Here is a 26,105-nt window from a genome sequence, read left to right as displayed (position 1 = left end):
AACCTACAAAACTATCCTTTCTTCCGTCATCCAATTTCAGCAGTTATCAGGAACACATCTGGTCTTGTTTCATCTTTAGCCAATTCATCATCTCCCACTATTGATTACTTTGAAACAAACCCAGGACACTATATCAGTTCATCTGTAAATATTTCAGTATGATGGTTAAAACAGAAGGTCTTGTTATAGTTAATAGTAATATTGTAATAATATTGTATGGTGACAGATGGTAACTACACTTAACCATCGTAAACATAGCTTAATGTATAGAATTGTCGAACCACTATGTTGTACACCTGGACAAATGTAACATTGTATGTTCACTATAATTCAAATAAAAAAGTTCTGTTTAAAAACTCCTTTTTCCTAATAACTGTAAAGCAAAGTGGAGTGTATCAGATCTTCAAATTGGTGACTGGTCTGAGCTTGGGCAGGTCACTCTGCCACCCATCTGAGGTGCACGTGGCTGTGTCCCCCCGATAGGGGGGGCTCTGTGCCCTCTGGTTTTCATGCAGGATTGAATCAAGAAATAGGAGAATTCATGGGCTACTAAAAAAATGTGAAAGGATTGTTGGATCCGACACAAATTGGCTTTGGAGCCCTCTCCACCAGTACTCTGTTTCTTTCAACTCTAAAAATCCTTTAAAATTTGGCTAAGAGAAAGCATTGCAGGATTATTTTATAACTGCTTTAATTTTGTTTGGATAGAACAATGGATGAACTGATTATCAGTGTTGAAACTATACTAATTCATTGAAAGTATGCTTTTTATATGAAACTGTTTTAGGAAAGTGTTACTTTCTGTAGATATATTTATTTATTTCACTAGTAGTTCACTAATAAGGATGGAACTGAATATTTTCTTAACTGAAGTTTTTATTGTTTATGTTCTAAATTTGAGTTGTTTTTATTTCTCTCTTTTGGTAGTGTCTGCCGATAATTTTGGATAACAAATTAAGCCACCCATTATTAGAACAGCTTCTGCCAGCACTGAAATACAGTCTCCACGACAATTCAGAGAAAGTGAGAGTGGCTTTTGTTGATATGCTGCTGAAAGTCAAAGCCGTGCGGGCTGCTAAGGTAGGACAGGCAGGATTTTATCATTGAAGATGTGAAATAAAGAAGTACATTCGTTTTCATCAACAAAAAGAGTAATTTTAATTCCAAGAGTTTTAGTAATCACATTTAAACTAGCCGATGTCTGGTGTATTCTGCCAATTTATTGTGTCATAAAATTTTATTTGTTTTGTGATTTTCATTGAAGTTTCTAGAAGTATCATCAATGTGTGTTTTCTTTTTGGTGAAAGACATTAATGGAAGCAGCCCCCACCTTAAACTATATTTCTATCATGTGCATGAAAGCTTTTGTTCAAATATTATAATACTTGGCACTCAGTAACTACTTAAATATTACTGGGAGAACTCCCTTCACATTTTACAGAAGGAAGCAAGGAGATAATTGTGTTATGATGTACATTTTAACCTGGTGTAAACTTTCGAAGTGAGGGTATACTCCTTTAGCTTGAGTCCTGCTCACTCTTGGCTAAAAATGTTAGTTAGAAGGTTTTTAACGTCATTTGATAACACTGTGTCTTTTCTTCCTCCGTGCAATACTTTTCTGAAATTTACTTTAAAATGCTCATTTGTCCCAGCACAGAATTTGGGAGCAACCTGACATGTCCATTAGTCTCGGGTTAACCACGCAGACCTGTGGTGTGTTCATGCAATGAAGGAATGCTGTGTGGCCGTGAAAAGGAATGAGCTCACGTGGAAATCCCACTGAGACATGAGTAAAAGCAGGTGTAGGTGTGTGTAGTGTGCCGCCAGCTGTATAAAATGGGGAACATATGTATGTATTTGCTCAAATAGTGTAAAATATTCCTAGAAGAAAATGAGAAACTAGTAACAGTTGCCTGAGGTGAGGGGGATTGGATGTCTAGGGATGGGGCACTGGGGAGGCCAGGATACATATTGTTTTATGGTTTTTATGAATTTTGAACTGTGAGTTTTTGTTGTTAAAAACTAAAAACCAAAGACTGTTTTTCATGACCTCCATAGCACATGTCCCCCACGTCACACGCAAGCGCCCTTCCTTGGTCGTTTTGTTGGAAGTCACTGGACCGAGTGTGGTCTTTCTGGACTCTGCTCTGGCCCTTTCATCTGTTTGCACGTCCTTAGGCCCCGGGCTGTGTTGCCTGCACTGCTACAGGTTCCCATGAAGTCTTGGAGCGTGCATCCTCCAGCTTTGTTGTTCTTTCAGAGCTTTTTGGCTGCTTTAGGTCTTTTGCATTTCCATATGTATTTTAGAATCAGTATGTCCATTTTAACAAAAAAGCTGGCTGCAATTTTTATCCCATTTGTTATTAACAGCTTAATAAAACTGAGTAGTTCTGAATCTGAGACGGAAATTTTGGTCTAGTGTTGTGTTTGAAGTGTTTTGTTTGCAGAGGACTATTGCGGTGATGTCTGGTGAGGAAATGTAGAGAGCAGTGTTTCCTCTTTATTAATGAGTCGACCCGAGAGAATTGGAGGGGGGGCCAGGCAAGATGAGGACAAGAGTTCTTTGACCTGGAAGTTTGGATTTTAGGAGAGTAGCCAGAAAGAAAGCATAATGTTTTACTAGGGTGCTTGTTTCATCTTAAATCTTAGCTCTTCAAAAGCCAGGCAGAGAGTGATTTAGCTGTGAGATCTCTGGCAAGATGGAGAGGCAGCTACCAGGAAGTGGGAGTGCTGATTGTCCACCATTCAGAATGGTGGGGGTCTCCTGCTCCGCCGTCAGGCCCTGATCATGCTTGTGTTCGTAATGGACACACTGAACATTTGAAGTGAAAGACCAGTTACGATTTGCTTGTGGTCTTGTCTGCGGCAGATACCAACCTGCTGGTGATATGTTTGGGTAAAATAAAACTTCAGGTAATTGAAACAAAACAAATCAGAATCCTGAGCTAATTAGAATTGTTCTGCATTATTTGAGAAAAGTGAATCAAAGAAAAACAAGCTCATATGGGGAGTTTCTGGAAGGGCAGATGTGCAGGAAGTGTTAGTTTTAAGAATCACCCCGGAACCTGGCATTTGGTAAGAGTGCCAATGGCTAGTTCCCATTCAAGATGGTGTAGTCTCCATGAAGGCCCAGGAGTCAACTTTTTAGTGTGACTGGGGGCAGATCGTGGAGAACTTCTCAGGTACTGGCTCTGTGGCTGGGCTATTGTGCTGAGATCTGGGATGTTCCTTGGTTGTTATTTCTTGCAGCCAGGTTGGAGCTCTGAAGTCTCGAGTCTTGAAGAGCCCTTGCTTACCTGAGTCCTCAAGTGGAGGGCTTTCTCTTTCCTCTTGGATTTTTCCCTCTTGGGATTGTTCTGTTGCTGCGCTGTTCTGAGGTTGACATTTACTAATGGCAGAATTGACCCATGAGTTCTCATGTGGAGGAGGTGTGATGCTCCTGCTGAGGGTCCTGTTGCCCAGAGGAACTCAGCAATCTGGAGTTGTCAGCTCTGTTCCTTGACCTGTTGCTTCCATTCTACATCAGTGTATGGCCTGCACACCATTGTCATCCACCTTTCTGTGAGATTGCAGGCAGCATATAGTAGAGCAGGTGAATGGTGAATCCACTCATTGGCCATTTTGGTCTTGGGTTGAATCTGCTTTTGTGGTGGTTGTGAAATTGCACCATGTAGCTAGGTGTGCTTGAGTGTTTTGGTAAGTGTTTTTTGCTGGTGTTGCTGTTAGCCACAACCTGCTGTTCAGGATCACACCTCAGTACACTCACATTCACAACCAGTAGCCCCTCTGGACTGACACACAGGCAGGAAGGGAGCAGGGGAGGTGAGGGAAGAGGGAAGTGGTTATAGCCACCAGTGGATCCTCAGACTCATTAGTACCTTCTTCTCCTGAACCTTGAAAGTACTGCCTCTCACCCTTGAGTAAGTCTCCAGTCACTTATTGCCAGCCTCACTCAGTCATTTTGCTAGTTAGTTGGCAGTGGGCTCTCTTCTGTGAAGCCACCTGCCTCTGGTGGGGCAAGGGCTGAGAGTTGGGCCACCATACCATCCTCTCTGCGTGACTTACTGCTGGCAGCACTCGTGCCGTTGCCTCCCCAGTACCACTGTGAGTAGCAGTGTCGGGTGTGGGACTTGGGCTTAGTTATTGTCTTTATTTACTCTAATAACTTTTTCAGAAATACCAAGAGGTGTCTTAAGTGGAAGTGTCCCAGGAGGTTTCTGGGGGGAAGTAATCAGTAGTATCGGAGATTTCCTGGAAGGGGAGGTGTGAATATGTTCATCTGGATTTTCAACAGAAGGTCGTCATGACCTTGGCAAGAACAATTTCAGTGAGGGTAGAAGCCGCACTACTGTGGGGTGAGGAAGAGGAGGTGGGGGCAGAGGCAGGTCCCAGGGCAGAGGGAAGGTGAGCTGCAAGGAGACAGGAAATTCAAGCAGAGTTTTGTGGGAGGCTTTTGTTTTAAGAGGTGGAATGACTTGAAAATACTTAAATGCTGATGAGAAGGATCCAGTTGAAAATACTGGAAAGGGGGCAGATTGTTAGAGCTAGGTCCTTGAGGAGAATGCATATTGGTGGTATTATCCCCATTATACAGAGGAGGAAACTGCCAGCTGTAGGTATTTGTACAGGATTGCCAGCCGAGAAGTGACTAGGATAGGGTTTGAACGCTCCACCATTAGAATCTATTTTCTTCCTCCTGCTGTTTTTCTCTTGTCTGGAATGTCTTGCTTGGAAGTTTGTCTGTCTTTTTTAGGCAGTAGACAACTTCGAGGCTTTGGAGCAGAGGGGCTGTAGGACACTTGTGGTCGTGCAGCAGCTGTACGGTGGCTGGCGGAGGCCGGTGTGGTCATCTAGGCAAGCTGGCCCTGGAGAGGAGAGGCAGTGATGGGCCAGAGGGTGCTGCCTGCCGTGGGTGGTGGGCCAGGTATCTCTGGGGTTCAGGAGTGATGTCTCCGACGTAGGGAATGGGGTGTCCACTTTAGCTCTCTGTGTCAAAGTGTTGTAAATTTTTCTATTCACTTTTCACATTAATGGGCCGAAGTTGTTTTAGGAAATTTTTAAATTATGAGACTCATAATCATAGTTATCATTTGAGAGTTTACACCAAGCATGATACTAATTAGTTGTAATTAACCCTCCCAACAGTGTTATACTTCGGTACCTTGTAAAAATGTCAGTGCTTTTTAAAATATGGATTTGTTTTCTAATTTCTCTACAGAAGAGTCACAGTTTCTGGTATAGTCATTTGAAATGAATTTTCTTGAATATAAAGATTAGTTCCTTTTTGATTTTGCTAAGGAACTTTTGCTTAGAAAGCGTTTTCAAGATTACAGGGACAGTTGACTATTCCTTTCTGTGTATGTTTTACACAGTTTTGGAAAATATGCCCCATGGAGCATATTTTGGTTCGTCTGGAATCAGATTCCCGGCCTGTGGCTCGGCGACTGGTGAACCTTATCTTCAACTCTTTCCTGCCCGTGAACCAGCCTGAGGAGGTGTGGTGTGAGCGCTGTGTCACGCTGGTCCAGATGAACCATGCAGCCGCCAGGAAGTTCTATCAGCATGCCCACGAGCATACCGCCTGCACTAATATAGGTGTGGGACACCTACATCTCCGTGCTCGTTATGTTGTCTTCCTAAAGCTAAAGCGTAATGAACGTCCCGTATCCTCAGTGTTGGTCATTTCAGTAAACTTCACGCTTTAGTGCATTTCTTAATGATTTCCTTTAAAATAATATTTTTAATTGTTTGGGATTATAATCTTACTGTCAGAAAGATAATTTTGTTGAAGAAACATGTACATTAATTATCGATTATTTTAAACATTTCAGCAAAGCTGATTCATGTGATTCGCCATTGCTTGAATGCCTGCATCCGGAGGGCTGTGCGCGAGTGCCATGAGAGCCACGAGGAAAGGGAGAAGGAGAACGTGAGTGTGGTCGGGCTTGCCCTGGCCCAGCTGCACCTGCGGCCGTGTTACCTCAAGGAAGACAAGGGCCCTGTGCCCTTTGCTTGGAGAAAGGCAGAACACTGGCATTTCCATGGACTGTTAGCAATATTTTGATTTCCCATTATTCCTTCAGTATTGATAATTCAGCAAATTATTGTAGAGGATCATAAGTAATGTTTTTGAAAGAATTGCTCTATATCCTTTATAGTTCATTGTGGAGTTTGGGTAGGATTTAATACAGAGGAAAATTTATCACTGGTAACACCTGTCCCAAATTTTCTTGGCCTTAAGCTTCTCTATATTTTAATTCGACCTGGGTATAGCACACACCTGGATTGGATTCTGGATGTTACCATATTTTATAATTAATGGGTGTTAATGTTCTTAAGGATTTACTCATAGCCACTGCTGTGAGATTCTACTAGAAACATCTAGGGGTTGAATTTCTAGGAATGAGCTTTATTTAGATTGATTGATTGATTTGAGAGAGAGAGAGAGAGAGAGAGCACAAGCAGGGGGAGCAGCAGAGGGAGAAGCAGACTCCCTGCTGAGCAGGGAGCCCGATGTGGGGCTCGATCCCAGGACCTCAGGATCATGACCTGAGCTGAAGGCAGACGCTTAACCAACTGAGCCACCCAGGTGCCCCGAGAATTATCTTTTAAAAAGTAATTAATTGGGGTGCCTGGGTAGCTCAGTTGGTTGAGCATCTGACTCATGATTTTAGCTCAGGTCATGACCTCAGGGTCGTGGGATCGAGCTCGAGTCCGGCTCTGCTCTCAGCTCGGAGGTCTGTTTGAGATTCTCTCTCCTCTCCCACTTGCCCCTTCCCCTGCCTGCACGTATGTGCGCGCACATACACACTCTCTCAAATAGATAAATCTTCAAAAAAACTAATAAAAATTAAAAAAATAAAAAGTTAATCAAAGGGACTGGTTAGCTGCTATTTCTTCAGAATCCAGAGTGACCACTTAAAAGAAATTTAAGATAGACACATTACTTATAAGCAGTATCCTAAGCTTATAAACAAACTTTCATGCTTATGTACATCTGAAGTAAAATTTGGGAGTAGTTTTGTAGTACCCAAATAGATTAGGAAACTGGCCTTTAAAAGAAGTCGCAAGAGACAGTCTGTCCTTTTGCTGAGACCTGGTCCTGCATGGAGGCCCCAAGGCCAGGTCCTTGCATACAGTTTGACCCTGCCTCAGTCCCCGCCTGCGTCCCACCACCTCTGACACAGGCCTTTTTGTAGGAGAGGGTGCCACGTTTGCTCACGGGTCTCACGCTGGCCTGACGACTTCTGCACGCACCCCAGGGACACCTGTGCCCGTGGGCTTGCAGCTGGAGGGCCACCACTCCCATCAGCCTAGACTCTGTTTAAACAAGTCCTCGTCTCTATCCCAGTCAGGGAGGCAGGTGTGGGCTCAAGGAGGAAGATGCACAGAAAGAGTGGGACTGGGTTTTATCCTGACAGTGGGCCCTGACTAGTCGTTCTAGCCACTCACAGACCTCTTCGGCCTCGGTTTGGAAAGCCTTCAGCCCAGGGCATTTGGAGTTGGTTCTGCTTTTATTTTGGTGGAATTTAAGTTCCTCTCTCCAGGGTTTTTCCCTCAGTATACAGATTGTATGGGCAGAGTTTTTCAGGAAGCTGACTGCATTGCCCTACATCTTCAGAAGCCTCAGGTGGCATGACAGTCTCAGTTCACGGTTCTGGCGCGTGGGGTCACAGCATGGGAGATGGAGGCAGTGGTGCCCAGGGAGAGAGCACAGCATCTCCCTGGGCCACCACTGCAAACTCAGACTGGTAGAAATGGTTTGCAGAAGAGCAGAGGCATAGTTTGTGATACACTAGTTGAGAGACTATTACATTTTGTAAAATTTGAAGAAACCCTGCACCCCTATTATTAAAAACCTAGGTATTTTTATAACACTTTGGGTCAGTTTCTGTACCATTAGAAAACACAAGCTTTTAGAAGTGCGTAGGTCGGTTATAGTTTATGCGAAACAAGAAATACCCTTTGTCATGTGGCTATTCTCATTCTATTTAAGTAAACTCTGCACCTGACGTGGGGTTTGGACTCACGACCCAGAGATCAAGAGTCACATGCTCTACCGACTGAGCCAGCCAGGTGCCCCAAGTTTGTTTTCTTTTAAACTGTCTTTTTCCATTGCGTTTGAGTAGATAGCATAACAGTACCAACTCCTGAAATGAATCTTCTTTTGCATCCCAAGGTAGTCCCTTTACAGGAAATTGTCTGTAGTGGTTGTTCGCAGGTTATCAGATGTCTTTCGTACAGTCCCATTGTAGGGCTGGCTAGCAGACCCCATCAGTGTGTGTGTGAGCTGGTTGTGTTCTGGGGCCTGTGTTCTGTGCAGAAGAAGCCTTGCCAAGGTGCATCTGTGGCTTAAATGGAGCATGCAGAAGAACATAGCAGTGATTATTGCTCGCGGCCAGTGTAAGCTCAGAAGGTGTGAATGGTGTGTTATTTTAGAACAAACTGAGGAAGCCAGTAATTGAGTGGGAGTTGGTCATCATCAGCCCTCACCAGGCCTGCATAGTGGAGAGCCTGGGGTGATCTGACGGGCCGAGTTTGTAGCTGAGTCTCAGTAGCAATCACATTAGGTAAATCCTTCCTTCCTCCCCCAGTCTGTTCACATCAAAGTGTACGGCAAGAAGTGACATCTTGCAGTAATTCAGAAGATACAGTGGAAGTATGCTCTTTACTTGCTTATGTCCCTAAAGACAATAGTTTATACATTTTGATTTTTAGAGGATTTTTAATTCATATAAAGTATTGACTGAAAGGATACAGGGTTCATTTAGCATTTATTTCTTGAGTGGGCTTTTAAAGGCATTTACCTCTACTAGAGATTTTTTTTTTTAAGATTTTATTTATTTGACAGAGCATAAGCAAAGGGAGAGAGAGGGAGAAGCAGGCTCCCTGCTGAGCAAGGAGCCCAATGTGGGACTTGATCCCAGGACCCTGGGCTCATGACCCGGGCTAAAGGCAGCTGCCTAACTGACTGAGCCACCCAGGCGTCCCTCTACTAGAGATTTTCAAATAGAAGATAAAATCATTTTCATGAAATGAAAATAGACTTGATACCCTTTATGTTTCTTCTTCAGGTCTGGAATGTACTTTTTTTTTTTTAAATATTTTATTTATTTATTTACCAGAGAGAGAGAGAGAGCGCACAGTCGGGGGGAGCAGCAGAGGGAGAGGGAGAAGCAGGCTCTCCGCCGAGCAGGGAGCCCAATGCGGGACTCAGTCCCGAGACCATGGGATCATGACCTGAGCTGAAAGCAGACGCTTAACCGACTGAGCCACCCAGGCATCTCTGGAATGTACTTTTAAAGATAGAGTTGTTGTCATAATAGTTGTTATGATTTGATTATTTCACAATCAAATTATTTGTATCTTAGGTTCTGGACAAAACATTGTCTGTAAGCGATGTTGGATCCATGGCCGGTTTGTTAGAAATCGTTGTGATTCTCTGGAAAAGTATTCACAGAAGTATGGAAAATAATAAGGAAGCCAGAGTTTACACCATTAACAAGTTTGCCTCTGTGCTCCCTGAGTACCTGAAAGTCTTCAAGGTAAGACTGCTCACACTGTGGGTGAGTGTATTAAGATTGCATTTGTGCAGAATTAGCTGAAATGCCCAACACGCTTACTGGCAGGACCTGGTTGGTAATGTGTTAGGGGGGATGCTGAGCCAGTGCTCACCTGGCAGGGGAAGTGGCCTCTTGCCTTTCTCAAGGGTGGAGGCCATATATCTTGCCACTTCATATCCCCAGCACTCAGGGAAATTTGGGGGTGGGTGCTCAGTTTTTCTGTCTTCAATGGTCTGTGACACCATTTGAGAATTTAGTTTGATTAGCTGGGAATTGAGAAAGAAGAGTTGGCAAACATGATGCCATAGCGGCTAAGTTTCGTGGGCACTTTTAGGCATTTGATGGCATACTGTAAGCAAGTGGGTTTCTGAAGTGTTTGAGTTGTGTCTGCAAATAGAACCATGCATGTAACTTCTCTCTGGATGAAGGAAACCTGTTTCTTGACTTTTTACTTCTGAGGGAGTTCATATTTCCAAAACAAATAGAAGACTGAGCTAGAGATGAAAATGTACTCCCGATTATAAAGCATGGTTTAAATATAGAACGATCATAGGTTTTATGAACCATCCTTCTCTTGATGAATGTTACTTTTGGGCTCTTCCAAAACTGCTTATGTGACCTTGACCCCTTAGCTGTTCTGAGCCACATTTCTGTGACTGTCAAGTCTCTTGAGCTTCATTGTGTCCCTGAAGTGCAACTGTGACCTGTTCAGGAAGGTAAATAATCTAAATTGCTAAAGTTATTGGTACATTTAAAAGCTCAAATAATTACACTGGGCTGGGAAACCAGCATTATCTCAAAATTCTCAGACGATAACAGAGAAGCCCATAGAATACTAGATGAGATGATAGATGAGCAGTGTGGCCTGCAGGTATCTAGGGACCCAAGGAGGGCAGTTAATTAATTCACTTAATTTCAAATGATTCTGGCAAGAGAACTTCTCTGTACTTGGTTGCTCCGAGAACATTGTGGTCTTCTTTATAAATGAATAAATAGTCAACAATCCAGACAGAGTGGAATTAGTGGTAATTAGCGGTCTACTTTTGTAACATTAAGAAAACATTTTTTGTATTGGGAGTTGGGGGAAGGGGTGGGTCCACTCCAACTGAATGCAGAGTAAGTGCAGATCAAATTTCGATGTTGTCCCTGGTTCTGTTTCAAGCGTATTTTGGGGGATATTGTTATATTTTTTTCTGTTAGGGTCCACCATCTCTTATTCTCCCAATCAACCAAGGATGTTTTCTATTAAGTGTTTTTGATTGAGCCTGGTCTACTCTTTGTTTTAACGGTGTAATCACAGTAACACTGGTATGGCTGTGACTTAGTAAGTGCCACCATGGATGGGTTGCTGTGGTGTGCCTGTCTTGGTCCTCCCAACAGTGCCCGCCCTTTTTGCAGAGGAGGAAACAGAACTTGGCACTGACTCTTTGCTCTGTGCTGATCCAGCTGGTAAAACCCTGGAGTCTGGTTGGACTTAGATTTGGCTTGGTAGCTGCTAATAAGCCTATACATTTTCCATTAACCTATATTGTCTTCCCAAAGATTTTCTGATTATTTTATGGAAAAGTTTTTTTCTGACTCATTCATTCTCTTGACATTTATATTCAGGATACCAAGTGTATCCTGAGTTAATTTTTTTTCCCCTTTAATCAGTATTGTTTTTAAAATAGAAGTCAGTGCCTCAAAAGCAAGGACTTTGTCTATTCTGCTTATTGATATATCTCCCGGGATCTAGGTTGGCAGTTCGGACACAGTAGGTGCCTAATATATATTTGCACAAATTAATATATCACACGAGTGGTAAAATGTCACTTAAAACTTTGAAACTGCTTCTCCAATATAAGGCTTACCAGTAGGTTTAAGTTTCCCATTGAACACTGAAAGGAGTGCTCTAATTCCTACCGAGCAGCTCTGAAGATAGGTCATTAGGAAGTTATGTGGACAGCCTTTCAAAATGTCATTGCGTTTAAATACCCTTTCCCCCCCTTTTTATGCTTTTAGGATGATCGCTGCAAGATCCCTTTATTTATGCTCATGTCCTTTATGCCGGCCTCTGCTGTGCCTGCGTTCAGGTAACCCCTCCCTCCCTCCCTCCCCCCGCCCCCTCCCTCCCGCCCTCCCCCCACCCCCTCTCCCCCTCCCCCTCCCTCCCTCCCCTGCCCCCTCGCTCTCTCCCCCTCCCCCCCTCCCTCCCTCCCTCCGCCCCCTCTCCCCCTCCCTCCCTCCCCGCCCCCTCTCTCCCCCTTTCTCCCCCTCCCCCCCTCCCCCGCCCCCGCCCCCTCTCTCTCTCCCCCTCTCTCTCTCCCCCTCTCTCCCTCTCTCTCTCTCCCTCTCTCCCTCTCTCTCTCCCCCTCTCTGCCTCTCTCTCTCCCCCTCTCTGCCTCTCTCTCTCCCCCTCTCTGCCTCTCTCTCTCCCTCCCTCTCTCCCCCTCTCTCTGCCTCTCTCTCTCTCCCTCTCTCTGCCTCTCTCTCCCTCCCTCTCTCTCTCCCCCTCTCTCTGCCTCTCTCTCTCCCTCTCTCTGCCTCTCTCTCTCCCTCCCTCTCCCCCTCTCTCTGCCTCGCTCTCTCCCTCTCTCTGCCTCTCTCTCTTCCTCCCTCTCTCCCTCTCTCTCTGCCTCTCTCTCCCTTCCTCCCTCCCTCCCCCCGCCCCCTCTCTCTCTCCCTCAGTCATGAGTGGGAACCCTGACTTCGTTGTGCTTAGTTACTAGTGTGACATTCAGCAGAATGTGTGGGTCATGCTTCAGCTTTAAGTTCACAGTGGTGGTGGGAAAGCAGCAGGATGCAGTTTCCAGTGGGCTCTGGAGTTGCTAAGGGATATAGGAAGAGCCTGTGTGGAACTGAAGCTGTCCACTTTAAAGTCGGGGGGTGTTTTTCAAGCCCAGCATGAAGGGACTTCGGAGTCATGCTGCCTGTATGCATCTGGCATGTGGCCGCCTGGGTTGAGATGTGCTGAGGGTGCAGAGTGCACATGGGCTCCTGGTGTGGAAGGAGGAGCGTGAAGAGCTAGTGGTTTTCTGTCAGTTACACCTGAAGACAACATTGTGGAGACAGTGGGTTGGATAAGATATATTACTGAAATTAATTGTACCTGTTTTTCTTTACTTTTTTAAGGTAGCTACTAGAAAATTTAAAATGACCTAAGTAGCTTGCTTTTGTAGCTCATGTTGTATTTTTTCCTGGATGGTGGCGTTCTAGAGTGTTGGTTATTAACTCAGTAAAAATGACTCATTTTTATCCATATTTATGAAAAAATGTAATGTTTTGATGGTAAGCAAAAATTATTCCCAAAAAACTGGTAGTCTTTGCTCTAGAGTCTGATGGAGATGACAGAGAAAAGAAAAGTGGGGGGTTTTATGGAACTGGCATGTCCTTGGTAACTTAATACTCGTATGGGACTGCCTTGACTTCAGTGTTCCTCAACCTGTGTTCAGATTCCATGTTTTGTGTTGGAACTTATCCTGTGTAGTAATTGTGGGAAACTATATTTATTCCTGTAGTTGAGAATGTCCAAGAGTTCCTACGATAAGAGGGCCTTATGTACCTTCAGTTTTTAGCTTCCTCATTTTTTCCCACCTTTTTGAGGAGTGGGAAACTGTTACTGAAATGTTAGATCTGATTTTGTATCTTCGACATTTTCAGCTGTGGTGTGATTTCCACATTAAGAAACCAGGAGGAAGGAGCAGCAGACAAGCGCTGTTGTACTTTGTTGGACTGTCTCTGCTCCTGGGGACAAGTGGGGCACATTCTGGAACTCGTCTGCGACTGGCTGCCAGAAGAACAGCCCCAGAGCAAGGTGTATTTCTGTCATGTTTCTTTAAAATTGCTGAATGAGGATGTGTGTGTATTAGAAATCATATGTTTTCCTGAGAACATGTGCTTTATTTTTTTTTAAGATTTTATTTATTCATTTGAGACACAGAGATAGAGAGAGCATGAGCAGGGAGAGAGGCAGAGGGAGAAGCAGGGTCCCTGCTGAGCTAGGAGCCCAATGCAGGGCTCCATCCCATGACCCTGGGAAAATGACCTGAGCCGAAGGCAGACGCTTCTGAGCCACCCAGGCGCCCCCTTGTGTTTTATTTTTTAAAAGATTTTATTTATTCATTTGAAAGACAGAGAATAAGTGGGGTGAGGGGCAGAGGGAGAAGCAGACTCCCCACAGAGCAGGGAGCCCAGTGCGGGACTCGATCCCAGGACTCTGAGATCATGACCTGAGCCGAAGGCAGACGCTCAACTGTCTGAGCCACCCAGGCACCCAAGAACGTGTGTTTTAATTGTCAGTTTTTCGCTCTGTTCTTTCAGAGTAACTCAGCATCTAAACGGAAAGTGCAAATCCTTGACACACGCCCAGTAAAACCTGAATTGGCCCTGGTTTACATAGAGTATTTGCTGACCCATCCAAAGAATCGACAGTGCCTGCTCTCTGCTCCCCAGAAGAAACTTAACCACCTTTTGAAAGCACTTGAAATGTCAAAGGTAACTTTACAGAACAGACATGGACACCCCGAGAGTTGAGTGGGTCCATGTAATTAGTATGCGTGACAAAATAAGATCTAAATTTTTCATACTTAGAGTACAAAATTTTTCCAGCTGGGAAGGAGTTGAGAGTTATGTAACCCTTCAGTTTGCACAAGGACAGGACACTGAGGTGACTAACTGGCAAGAGGGGAGCTAGCTTAGTTTCCAGGCCCGTGGATGGCCCTCTTTCTCAGAACACACCAGTCTGTAGGAAGACTTCTTCCTGTACTACTTTTGCTGTACTCCTCACGCACTGAGATGGGAATACTAGCTTCCCCTCACAGTCCTTGGCAGCTTTTCTAGGGATCTTTGGAGGGTGTTTCCTGTGACCTCAGGATTTCCTTCTTACTGGCTCTCTGGCCATCTCCAGGGCCAGCTGTCAGAGACCACCCCTGTGACTGCTGCTTGTTTGGTCAGCCAGAGGCCGACCCTCCAGTGCTTAGCACCAGCATTAGCTGGGGAAGAGGAGGCAGAGTCTGAAGGAGGAGAAGGAGGTGCACAGCTGTCCAGGGGAGGACGTGGGCCAGGGCTGGCAGCCAGGCACGCATAGGAAGTGCTGGGATTTTGCCTGTGGACTAAGCTGGGCACTGGCTGTGCTGCTGTCCAAAGTAGGGCTACCTGTGGGTTCCGGGAAAGGTGGCTGGGTGCATTCCCCTTCAGGCTTTGCTAGTAGGGGAACAGATGATGTCCCGACTCCCTCTCCATGTGGCAGCCAGACACAGGCTCCTCGACATTTCCCAACTCTAAGGCATTCCTCCTTTTAAGGTATAGGGTTAGGGAGCTGTGGGTAAGCTGAGGCTCTGGCCCTGCCTGGGTGGCGAGAACATTGTTCTCCCCAGGAGCTGCCTTTCTTTTTCCTCTGACGGTCTGTGCTCAGAGCCCCCTGGCTGGGAGCAGGTCACAGCCTGCCCCAGGGGCAGATGCTTTGTGTGCTTGATCCTGGCAGTTTCTTGAGCAATAACTGCTAAGAGTTTTTATCTTGTCCTTTAGAAGGGAGGGTCTGCTCATGAAACCAATATTATGCTATACGTTAACTAACTAGAATTTAAATAAAAATTTGAAATAAAAAAATATAAAATAAATGAGTAACATAGGGAGGATCTTTTGCGGGGAGAGGAAGGGAAAATGTACATTTCTTAGTTTTGTTGTGTTATTAGATCACCTCCAGCTGTAGCTATGTGTCAGGTTCTTCAGATCGTCCTCACTGTGTATGGTGTGGGAGTGACTTAGTAGTCGGAACATGGCCACAGGTTTTTTTATTTTGCAGGCCGATCTGGAATCAATTTTGCAGTTGCCAGGTGGGAAACCTCATAACTTTAATGAAGCAATGGCCCTGCGAGCCTTCAGCCTCCACTGCCGGCTGAGTATTCATCTTCAGCACCAGGTGAGTCTGTCCCTGGCTGTGTGACCGAATACAAAGCCTTTTGGCAAAGCTGGTTCCATTACTGATTTGTCTTTCTGTTGTTGGACAGTTCTGCTCAGAAGGGAAAGTTTACCTGTCCATTTTGGAAGACACTGGGTTTTGGTTAGAAAACAAAGTTCTGTCTTTTATTCAAGATCAAGAAGAAGAATATCTCAAGCTTCATAGGGTTGTTTATCAGCAGATCATCCAGGTTAGACGTCTTACAACATGGAAACTTTCTCTTCACCAAGTTTGTGATGTGCTTCCAGATTTTATTTTCTATTTTAAAGTTATAACTTTGGACAGTAGTGTTGCTCTTCTTCAGTATAGCGTCATTTCAACACCCAGAGTTTGTCTTTTCCCAAAACATAAACCGCATAATATTTATGGAGTTTTACACCTTGCATGTAATAGGTTTTCATTAATGTTTATGGAATGATGTAAAATGGGTTTCCAGATTTCTTATGGAAATAAAAATGAGAACTAATGTATCTTTATGAAAATTCCTTTGTAAAACATCTTTATAAAACACTTGCTTTAGGAGATAATTAGTAGTAAAATCAGATATTAGAAGCTTTACCAGGCTGGATTTATTTTCCTTTTTTGGCTCTCAGTTTCTTGTAAATCACACCGCACACCTCTGTCTCTTACAGACCTACCTGACAGTATGTAAGGATGTTGTGATGGTTGGCCTTGGCGATTACAAGTTTCAGATACAACTTTTACAATGGAGTCTCCAAATCATGCAAACAGGTACACTTCATTCATTAAAGGACTCATTTAGAGCAATTAATAATCAAACCAGTCCCTCTCACCTTCCCTCACTTTGCTTATTGGGACTCTTGCTTTCAGGTGACAGATATGTAACACAAACTAGCTCATACCAAAAAGGAATTCATAGGCTGATGCAACTGGGAAGTTCAAAGGTGTTTCTGGTGTCAGACGTGCCTGAGTCCAGAGTTTCTCTCATGGATTCTTCTCCCAGTGGTTTGCCTGGTTGTCAGGTGACTTTGCCATGTGGTGGGTTAGTGCAGTGGCAGCCCCGAACCTGTCTACTCACCACATGGGGAGTGTAAGTTGGGTTGTTTAATCCCCCCCCTTAGGACTAGTGGGAAGTTGCTGTTACCCCGAGGACAGGGTGACAGTGGAACCTGCAGTAACTAATACCATGGAGTCTGTGCTTGCTGCATAGTGGGTACTGTGTTAAATGTGGTGAGTGAGTGAGTGAGAGATCAGCCTCCTTCCAGGTGGTTTGGGTACGGAGCTGGGCTGTGTGATTACCTGGAGTGGCCTGACCAGGGGCCCCAGGGCCAGACTCTTCACAGCCCCATCTCGTGATGGCGTGAGGAGTCGGGGAGTGATCAGGCTTTCTCCCTGCCTCTCATCATAGTTTGGCTGAGGAGAGTACTGCTGGCCTGTGACACCCCACCCTTCCTCACGCACCACCCACTGGGTATAAAACTGTTTCTGAATTGCTCTCACTGTAATCTGACACCACATCTGGTTGTTTCTGCTATCTATATTAGAAACTTGAAAATGCAATATTTAAATTTCTTTTAAACTTATATATCTGCCAGAAGACATTGAAAATGACTTTATCATTTTTAGATTCAATGTTAAGATTTGGACATAGAGTCAGTGAATCCCTAGTTAAGTTTGCAGTTAGTCCCTGGTGGTACTGAATGTTGTCATGTAGGCAGACTCCGGGGTCTGCTGGTGGGGTCGGTGCTTGGGTGTCAGCCGCTCTGCTCTGCCATTTCAAGTATGTGTTTTCTTGAAATTAACCTGTACTATATGCAAGGTTGTGTATGAGTTGTTTTAAATACCCACAGGTAAAGACTGAGCGTTAACCAGAACAAACACTGTTTGTTTCAGAATCTGGCTTTTCTTCGATAAATCTTTTATCATTTTTCTTTTCTGTTGTGAAAACATTTTTAACTTAAGTTTAATGATTGAAACAATGAAAGATGATTTGTATTTTTTAAAACTTCATTTAGCATTTAGGAATTTCTTCTCCTAAGGACTGACTCTACTTTTAGTATTTATAAAATTTACATTTCCAAGGAGGTAACTTGAATTTTAGATCTCTGATGTTGCTAATTTCATTACATAGAGGTATCTGTTTCCCAAAAATAAGGCCTGAAGCTGCTGACTTTACCTGAACCAAACTGAAATGATCTTTACATCTATACATTCCAACAATTAGAGGCTCCCAGGGGAGAATCAACTGTGGCCATCCTTTGTAGCCCTGTCACAAACAGGATTATACTTAGCAGCTTAGCGAGGCATACCCAGAGTCTGTTGTTTACGGGGCTTTTTGCTCTACTTGAAAGAGTTCTAATAAAACTTTCTAATTATAAAACCACATTTATATTACTAATATTATAATATGGCATTCTCCATGCTGAAGTGCATATTCTAGAGGAGGTGTCCTTGAGTAGAGCTGAGTCCCCATACATAACCCAAATGTAAAAAATCTAAGCTCACACAAGTGCAGGTGTTTCAGCTGTAATTCAGGATGTACGTTTTGAAAAAACACCATGTGCTCTGCAAAATCAGGGACTAAAAAGTAACAGGGCCTGTGGGAAAAGACAGTCTGGGGCAGGTGGTTAAGATAGTGCTTTGCGCCCGGAGCACTTAGGAGATGGTAATCCTCCAGAAAGTAATCAGCCCACTTAAAAAGGGAGGTTACATTTCTAGTAAACAAAGAGTAAGTACAGTAAACCTAGGGGTTTGTCTTAACTGAAAGGTGGAAGGGCTGCTGGCATAGAGCCTGGGGGCCCTGGGCCAGAGGGACTTGCAGGGAGGAACACATGACAGGCTGAGGCAGAGCCAGAGGAGGACGGGGTCCACGGACCCCCATATGCTACACTGCTCCCTGCGGCTGCTGCGTGGTCTGGGGTAGTGAGTGAGCGTCTGCTTGTTTGCAGATGCTGTCAGTGGCAGGCTGACGTCACTCCCCGCAATTGCTTTGGACCGCTTCCCTCTGGAGAAGCAAGAACTTCCAAAGTCAGGGTCATCTGTTCTGTGTAGCTGTGAATTCTGACTTACCTTTAGTAATGTGTTGTATTTTACTTAACCACCGTCTATGTATATTTGGTTATAAGGAACATACTGCTTGAATATAATGAAGTAGCTTTGAATTAAAGTTTTTAGCTTTTCCGATTTTTGTCAGTAGTTATACCAGTTAAGTGTGTGGTTCCCCGTGTCCTTGAGGGTGGTTGGACAAGGGCAGCACTCTGGTTTGCTGGGCCTTTCATCTTCAGCACATCGGCCTCCTGTGAGCTGTCCGTACTTTGATTTCAGAGCCTGGCGTTCTTTACTGCCCATTCCATTGAAGTGACTTGCACGTGTGGAGAGTGTGTGTCCCTCTGCCTTTTAAATAAAAGAGATTCATTTGTTGTTTCAGTTTCTGTTATGTTTGCAGTGATTTTAGAAACTGTTGACTGTGGTAGTTTCATAGACCTTTTGAGGCGTAAACTCGACTGGAACATGACCAGTTATTTTACATACTTTAGCAGGTAAATTTGGGTTTGGGGTTAGTTTCTTATCTCTGTCTCAAGCATAGCTTACTGTATCTTACTAATTTGTTTTATGAACTGAGGTTCTTTGCATGGTCCATTTCCGGTGTAAGGCCATATGATACCTGTATAAGGTCAAAGAGGTCATACCTCTTTGTCACCTAGATAATAGTCTATTAATGAGGAACATTATTTCTGTGCTTTCCCATATGACAAGTTTTAGAAACATAGATACACATTTTATATAATTTATATATGTGTTTATATATGTGGCATATAGTTTGTATGTTTATGTAGTATATATTTTTAAATGTATACACGAAAGAATCATGCAGCATCGCTCCTGCCCAGGGAGAGCATGCTGTCTTAAATGAGGAAGCACTCATGCACACACACCTCAAAAAGGTCAGTCAGCGAGTGTCAGGCAGCTTGAGGGTCCAGAGAGAAGTAAGAAACAGTGATGATGCTTGAGAAGCTTCTGGAGGGTGAGACCCCAGCTCTGGGTTTTTTTTTGTTTTTGTTTTGTTGAAAGATTTATTTATTTGAGGGAGAGGTTGTGTGAGCAGGGGTGGGAGGGGAGGGAGCACAGAGAGTGAATCCCAAGCAGGCTCCATACCCCCAGCAGGGAGCCTGACATGGGGCTTGATCTCACGACACTGAGATCATGACCTGAGCCAAAGGCAGACACTTAACCATCCAAGCCACCCAGGCGCCCCAACACTTTACCAAATTAATGCAACACAGTAAAGGAAGTGATTCAGAAGAGAAAGACGAGATAAACCACAGAATGTTAGAAGTTTAGCAGAGTTGGCCTATGACATTTGTAAATCACATTTTGAAAGCTCTTGGGCCATCCTTCTCAGACTTGTGACAGTAGAGCTGGTGTTGATGTTGCCATTACAAGAGAAAAGGAGACATGTTCTCTAATCCATGTGTTCGAGGGGCCACACTGTCCACATGTGTAGTGAGCCCAGTTCTTAGTGATCAAGTTGAATATACTGTTGTTGCGGGTATTGGTGTTATATTTAAAAGGAGCAGGTTATTAAATTTTATTTATTTTAAAATCTGTGTGTGCTGGGGCGCCTGGGTAGCTCAGTCGTTAAGCGTCTGCCTTTGGCTCAGGTCATGATCCCAGGGTCCTGGGTTCAAGTCCCACATCGGGCTCTCTGCTCAGCGGGAAGCCTACTTCTCCCTCTCCCACTCCCCCTGCTTGTGGTCCCTCTCGCTGTGTCTGTCTCTGTCAGATAAATGAATAAAATCTTAAAATTAAATCAAATTTATGTGTTAAAATTTATTTTTAAAAAGATTTTATTTATTTGAGACAGAGAGTGAATGAGAGAGAGAGCACAAGCGGGGGGAGGGAGAGGGAGAAGCAGACTCCCCACTGAGCAGGGAGCCCTACAAGGGGCTCAATCCCAGGACCCTGGGTTCAGGACCTGAGCCGAAGGCAGACATTTAACTGACTGAGCCACCCAGGCGCCCCTGTATGTTAAAATTTAGATTAATCTGATCAGCCTGGTATTGGCTTGCCAGTAATGATTTCTTTCCAGTTACCATAATACACATGTGTGAAAAATGTAATAATTTCAGCTAAATTTTGTGGTTAGATAACTGATTTTTCTAATATTCTTTCTAGTGAAGGGCTTCTTTTATGTGTCATTACTTCTGGGCATTCTGAAAGAGGTAACCGGCAGTTCCTTGATGCAGAAACCAGACTCAGACGAAGAAGTTGCAACGCTGTTTGATATGGTCCAGAAAGTATTTCAGAAACTGTTGGAATGTATGGCCCGGAGCTTCAGGAAGCAACCAGAAGAAGGCCTACGGGTACTCACATCTTCCCAATGGGCTGTTAGTCATTAGACAGACAGTGCTCACCCAGCAGACAAGGGTGCATGGGGGTGTGTCACCTCACACACAGGCTCGGCTGGCACTCACTTGTGCCATTGGGCTGTCGGGTGGGGTGCACCGCGGTATGGGAGATAATTACCAGGTGCTGTCCTGCAAGTGGTGCTTGCTGACCTTTTTCAGAGCATGGCGTGGTCAGAGAGGTGGTGCTGCCTGCACCCGAGGCAGGAGGGCCAAGAGCCCATCTTTGACTTGTAGTCTTGGAACAGGTTTTTTTTTTTTTTTTTTAAGATTTTATTTATTTGACAGAGAGACCCAGCGAGAGAGGGAACACAAGCAGGGGGAGTGGGAGAGGGAGAAGCAGGCTTCCCGCGGAGCAGGGAGCCCGATGTGGGGCTCCATCCCAGGACCCTGGGACCATGACCGGAGCCGAAGGCAGACGCCCAACGACTAAGCCGCCCAGGCGCCCCTCGGAACAGGTTTTAATGAGCCTAGGTCAACAGGCCAGCAGCAAGAGTCTTCTGCCTGGCAGGACAGGAAACACATACCTGATTGCAACTGGCTTGTGAATGCCCAACTGTTATTTCATAGAGTTTTCCAAATGAAATATACTTTTGAGAATGCTGATTTTGATTATTTGTACGTGACAAGGGGAGATGGTAAGGGTATCTGAGTCAGCAATGGGAAGGGAAGGATTGGGTGTTGGTAAGGGGCAAACAGGATGGGGATCCCTGAAACTCGGGAGGGCAGTACAAATACTTCTCTGTAAACCACTAAAAAGTGACTGGTGTGTTTTCTTGTAGCTTCTCTATTCGGTTCAGAGTTCTCTCCGTGAATTTATAATGACGATTCAGTCTTGGCACGTGGACACGCCCGTCCACCGGGGCATGCTCTCGACGGTGATTGCTGCATCTGTGGTGGAGATAAGTCACCAACTCCGGAAGGTGAGGTCTGCTCGTCCTGAAACCACATGTCTGCTTCTGACCGTACAACATACTCTTCTCTCCTAGCAGCACATTTTCATGTTTTCCCAAGTATTTTTTAAGAACCCAGAGTTTAATAGGTGTCCTGCTTCTCCAGCCACTGCCCCTCACCGTTCGTAGCTGGCTGATGACTCGAGTCATGTGACTACTGGAGAATTTTGTTAAGGGTGTTGCCATTTTGATTAAGACCCAGCAAGTCCTTCCATCGTGAACTTTTTTTTTCCTTCTTGCATTTTGGATATAACATGAGTTGATATATTTCTTTTTTTTTTTTTAAGATTTTATTTATTTATTTGAGAGAGAGAGAATGAGAGACAGCACGAGAGGGAAGAGGGTCAGAGGGAGAAGCAGACTCCCCGCTGAGCAGGGAGCCCGATGTGGGACTCGATCCCGGGACCCCAGGATCATGACCCGAGCCGAAGGCAGTCGCCTAACCAACTGAGCCACCCAGGCGCCCGAGTTGATATATTTCTTAAGACTCTTCTCTCCTGACAAGGCAAAAGCAGCCGTGGTCAGTGGTGAGCGGGATGCAGCATGGCGCTGACAGTGCAGTTTGGGGTAGTTCGTGTCTGACGGCCTTACGTTTCTTTTTCATGTCTAAGCAGAGGAAATTTGAACCTCTGATACCAGTTTAAACATAACTTATTCATTCCTACTCTGTAAAGGACTGGCTGTTTTCCTAGCAGTTGCATAGTTCTTACAATTAACCTACTTGTGTAAAGATCAACAAAACCAGGATGATAATTCAGGTCCTAACAGAAAGCTGTTTCTCCAGTGAGATCCTTGCATTGAGGGAAGATGCACTCCGGAGTAGTGACTTAGAAGCTAGAAAGGTAATGATAGATTTTCTCAGTATGAAAAGATGGAATTTGACGGTGGCATCGTGTTATATAAATTCTGTACCGTAAGACCATGAGTATAAAAACAGCCAAGTAAATTGCTAAAATTTAATGGAATTTAAGGTCCTCCTTAAAGCTTAAAGCTTGGTTTAGGAAACTAGTAACTAGATTATACATGGAATAAGAACTAGAGTTTATTTACTCCATTGAGCTTTATAGCTAACAACTATAAAAAATCAATTAATGGCCTTTGGGCAAACCTGACTCACTGTTTTTGTAAAGGAACTTCTATTGGAGCACAACTACGCCCGACATTTACAAATTTCCTTGGCTGCTTTGTCTGTAACTGCAGAGTTGAGTAGTCCTGACAGAGACTGTTTTGCCCACAAATCTGATATATTTTACTATTTTATTAAACGTGTTTCCCGACCTCTCTTCTGTCTCCTTACTGATTTGTCTACTTGTTCCACTAATGAGAGTTTAGCACCATGATGGACTTGTCTCTCTCCATTAATTTGCATGTATGTAGGAGCTTTGTTGTTAGGTGCATACACACTCAGGACTGCTCTGTCTTTTTGATGCATTGGCTGTCTGATAGTTCAAGAGACGGCTTTTAGTTTCAACGTGTTTTTCTACATGTTCAAAGTGTTTTCTTTCTTTTTTTTTTTTTTAAAGATTTTATTTATTTATTTGAGAGAGAGAATGAGAGATAGCACGAGAGGGAAGAGGGTCAGAGGGAGAAGCAGACTCCCTGCTGAGCAGGGAGCCCGATGTGGGACTCGATCCCGGGACTCCGGGATCATGACCTGAGCCGAAGGCAGTCGCTTAACCAACTGAGCCACCCAGGCGCCCTCAAAGTGTTTTCTATAATCACTTCATGGGCAGGCCTTTTTTTTGGGGGGGGGGTCCTAGTCTCTGCCTTTTACCTGGGGTGCTTAGCCCATTTGATTTTAATGGAACCATCGATATGTTTGTATTTAATTTGACAGTTTTGATGTTTGTTTTCTATTAGTCCCCCTACTTTTCTTCTTTTCCTGCCATTTCTTGATGAATCAGGTGTTTGTACTGTTTCATTTTATCTTCTCTGTTGACTTTATATTGTCCTTTGTGTAATTGTTTTAGTGGTTTCATTTTAGTATGCATATTTAACTCATCAATCTCCCTAAGAAATTATGGTATGCCTGTGCATCCTAAGAGTCTTGTAACAATGTTCTTCCCATTAGCATTCTCCTACTCTGTGCTGTTATTCTATATCTTACTGCTACATAAACTAAAAATCTCAAGATACAGTTTTTAAAAGATTTTATTTATTCATTTGATAGAGAGAGAGAATAAGCAGGAGGGAGAGGGAGAGGGAATCTGAAGCAGTCTCCGCACTGAGCACAGAGCCTGATGCAGGGCTGGATCTACGACCCTGAGTTTATGACCTGAGCTGAAACCAAGAGTCAGACACTTAACCAACTGAGCCACCCAGGCGCCCCAAGATACATTTTATTTTAACCAGTCAATAATCATTTGTCTATATCACAAATGCATTCACAGCATTTAAGATGTAAAGCATTTTAATGAGAAATAGAGCTATTTCAAACATAATGATGATTGGACTTTAATATCCAAATTTGTATTATGAATCCTCCAGAGGGCATATGGAAAGGCTGTTTAGAAGTACTGTGTGGTTATACCTGAGTCGAGTCCCCTGATGGCCGAGAAGGAGAGGAGAGACAGTATGGGATGTATGAAGGTGGATGGAGTGAGGAGGAGATAGGGGTGGGATCAGGAAACAAAGACATAGCCCCCCCCCCCCAGCCGCCATCCCTTCCAGAGCAGGGTTTTGGATTTAGATTTTCCAAGGAGCCATTTGCATGTGGAGTTCATTCGCCACTAATGGATGGCTTTAAACTTGTAAGGTTGGTGATGAGGGGCATAAATCCAGGCAGAGCCCCTTACGTGGGTCCAGACCAACATTACTGCACTGTGGGTGATTCTCCAGAAGACACTGGCAGTGCTGGGGAGGGGGTACTACTGGGATCTGCTGGGTGGAGGCCAAGGATGCTGCTCAACACCCTGCAGTGCAAAGGATGGCCCACAGCAAGGAATTACTCAGTCCAGGATGTCGGTCATGCTGAGACTGGGAAAACCCGATCCTGGGTGATTAACAACAGCCAGTTAGACCTGCATAAAGACACGTTATTTACAGAGAGTGCTACTGCATTAAAGGCTGTCTAACAAAAGGTTCGTTGAGTGTTTTTATCTTTTCACTTCTGTCCGATGAATAATATACCCCTGTCTACAATAATAATCATAATTACTGTAGATATTTCAACAGCTAATAAAAACTATTCTTTTGAGTTTCTGGTTGAAAATCCACAGCGGTATAAAACAAATTATTTAGCCTATCTCAGTCTCAGTTTAGAAATTACTGATTTGGAACTTCTTTTTAGGTTTCTAATATGGAAGAGCTCACCACCCCCGAGGTTCTTTCAGACCTCCCACCATTTTCAAGGTGTTTAATAGGAATAATAATGAAGTCTCCGGATGTGATCAGGTAACCATGTTCTCTTTACTGTCCTGAGATTCTCCTTGTGACTAGAAGCGCTCAGTAGATTTTGCTTATATTCCTTCAGCTCTCAAAATTTCTCACAGGTGCTTTTTTTCCCATGAGAAAAATGTTTCCTAGAATTTTCTCTCATCAGCAATTAAAAATAGTTGCATTTTAAAAAAATTTTGTATTATACTTCTACAAAGAGAAATTCAAACTTTTTGTCAAATACATCCATCTGAAAAGTCCCTGGTTATGCTTATCATAACTAAAATTCAGCTAGAGGGAAACATTTAAAATGTCACTGTGTAGTACAATACTTCTTACTAAGGGTACTCCGAACACCTGCCTGGCTTCAATGCCAGTGTGGCTTCTTGGCACATGCTGCTGCTGGTGTGTCACTTGGCTGAAGCCCAGGGTTTGCTGTGGCACACTCAGGACTGGTAGAGTAGAGAAGGAAAGATTTCGCAGTTGTCTGATACCTGATCCCTGAAGAACTGCAGTAGTAGATACAGTCAATGAAAGTGTTAAAAGCTAGAATTCATGGTAGTTGATGAATCTTGGCTACCTTAGTCTTTCTATAAAGTGTGAGCATATATACTATAGAATAATTACAGATTTTTATTAAATTTTTTTTGCAGGTCATTTTTAGATGAGTTAAAGGCATGTGTTACCTCTGATGATATTGAAGGCATTGTGTGTCTCACAGCTGTTGTGCATATTATTTTGGTTATTAATAAAGGTTGGTTAAACTTTCTCTTCTGTCTGGGGTATTGCTGGGTATGATCTCATACAGAACTGTGACAGGATGTTTGAGAACTCGGTTCCTTGTTGCCATGTCCCCTGCCAGTCAGACTCCCCCACCTCTTGCAGCCTGTCGTCCCATGCTCTGAGCACA

The 26,105-nt window shown here is 44.0% G+C and overlaps 1 protein-coding gene across 8 annotated transcripts in view; it reads left to right on the top strand.

Moving 5' to 3' along the window:
• Positions 1 to 26,105, top strand: part of NCAPG2 (non-SMC condensin II complex subunit G2) — a 69,551-nt gene that overhangs the window by 36,161 nt on the left and 7,285 nt on the right. For all 8 annotated transcript variants that reach the window (XM_027574443.2, XM_027574441.2, XM_027574439.2 and 5 more), the window contains 14 exons: positions 928 to 1,080; positions 5,373 to 5,595; positions 5,832 to 5,929; positions 9,372 to 9,545; positions 11,565 to 11,635; positions 13,203 to 13,356; positions 13,863 to 14,036; positions 15,346 to 15,462; positions 15,551 to 15,691; positions 16,134 to 16,233; positions 20,638 to 20,825; positions 21,650 to 21,790; positions 25,110 to 25,213; positions 25,849 to 25,949. In XM_027574443.2, coding sequence (XP_027430244.2) covers positions 928 to 1,080; positions 5,373 to 5,595; positions 5,832 to 5,929; positions 9,372 to 9,545; positions 11,565 to 11,635; positions 13,203 to 13,356; positions 13,863 to 14,036; positions 15,346 to 15,462; positions 15,551 to 15,691; positions 16,134 to 16,233; positions 20,638 to 20,825; positions 21,650 to 21,790; positions 25,110 to 25,213; positions 25,849 to 25,949 — 1,939 coding nt within the window. The remainder of the gene's footprint in view (positions 1 to 927; positions 1,081 to 5,372; positions 5,596 to 5,831; positions 5,930 to 9,371; positions 9,546 to 11,564; positions 11,636 to 13,202; positions 13,357 to 13,862; positions 14,037 to 15,345; positions 15,463 to 15,550; positions 15,692 to 16,133; positions 16,234 to 20,637; positions 20,826 to 21,649; positions 21,791 to 25,109; positions 25,214 to 25,848; positions 25,950 to 26,105) is intronic.

The sequence above is a fragment of the Zalophus californianus genome, chromosome 12 (assembly GCF_009762305.2).
Source record: "Zalophus californianus isolate mZalCal1 chromosome 12, mZalCal1.pri.v2, whole genome shotgun sequence".
Taxonomy (NCBI): Eukaryota; Metazoa; Chordata; class Mammalia; order Carnivora; family Otariidae; genus Zalophus; species Zalophus californianus.
The sequence above is the reverse complement of the archived record's forward strand: the minus strand, read 5'-3'. Positions and strand labels throughout refer to the sequence as shown.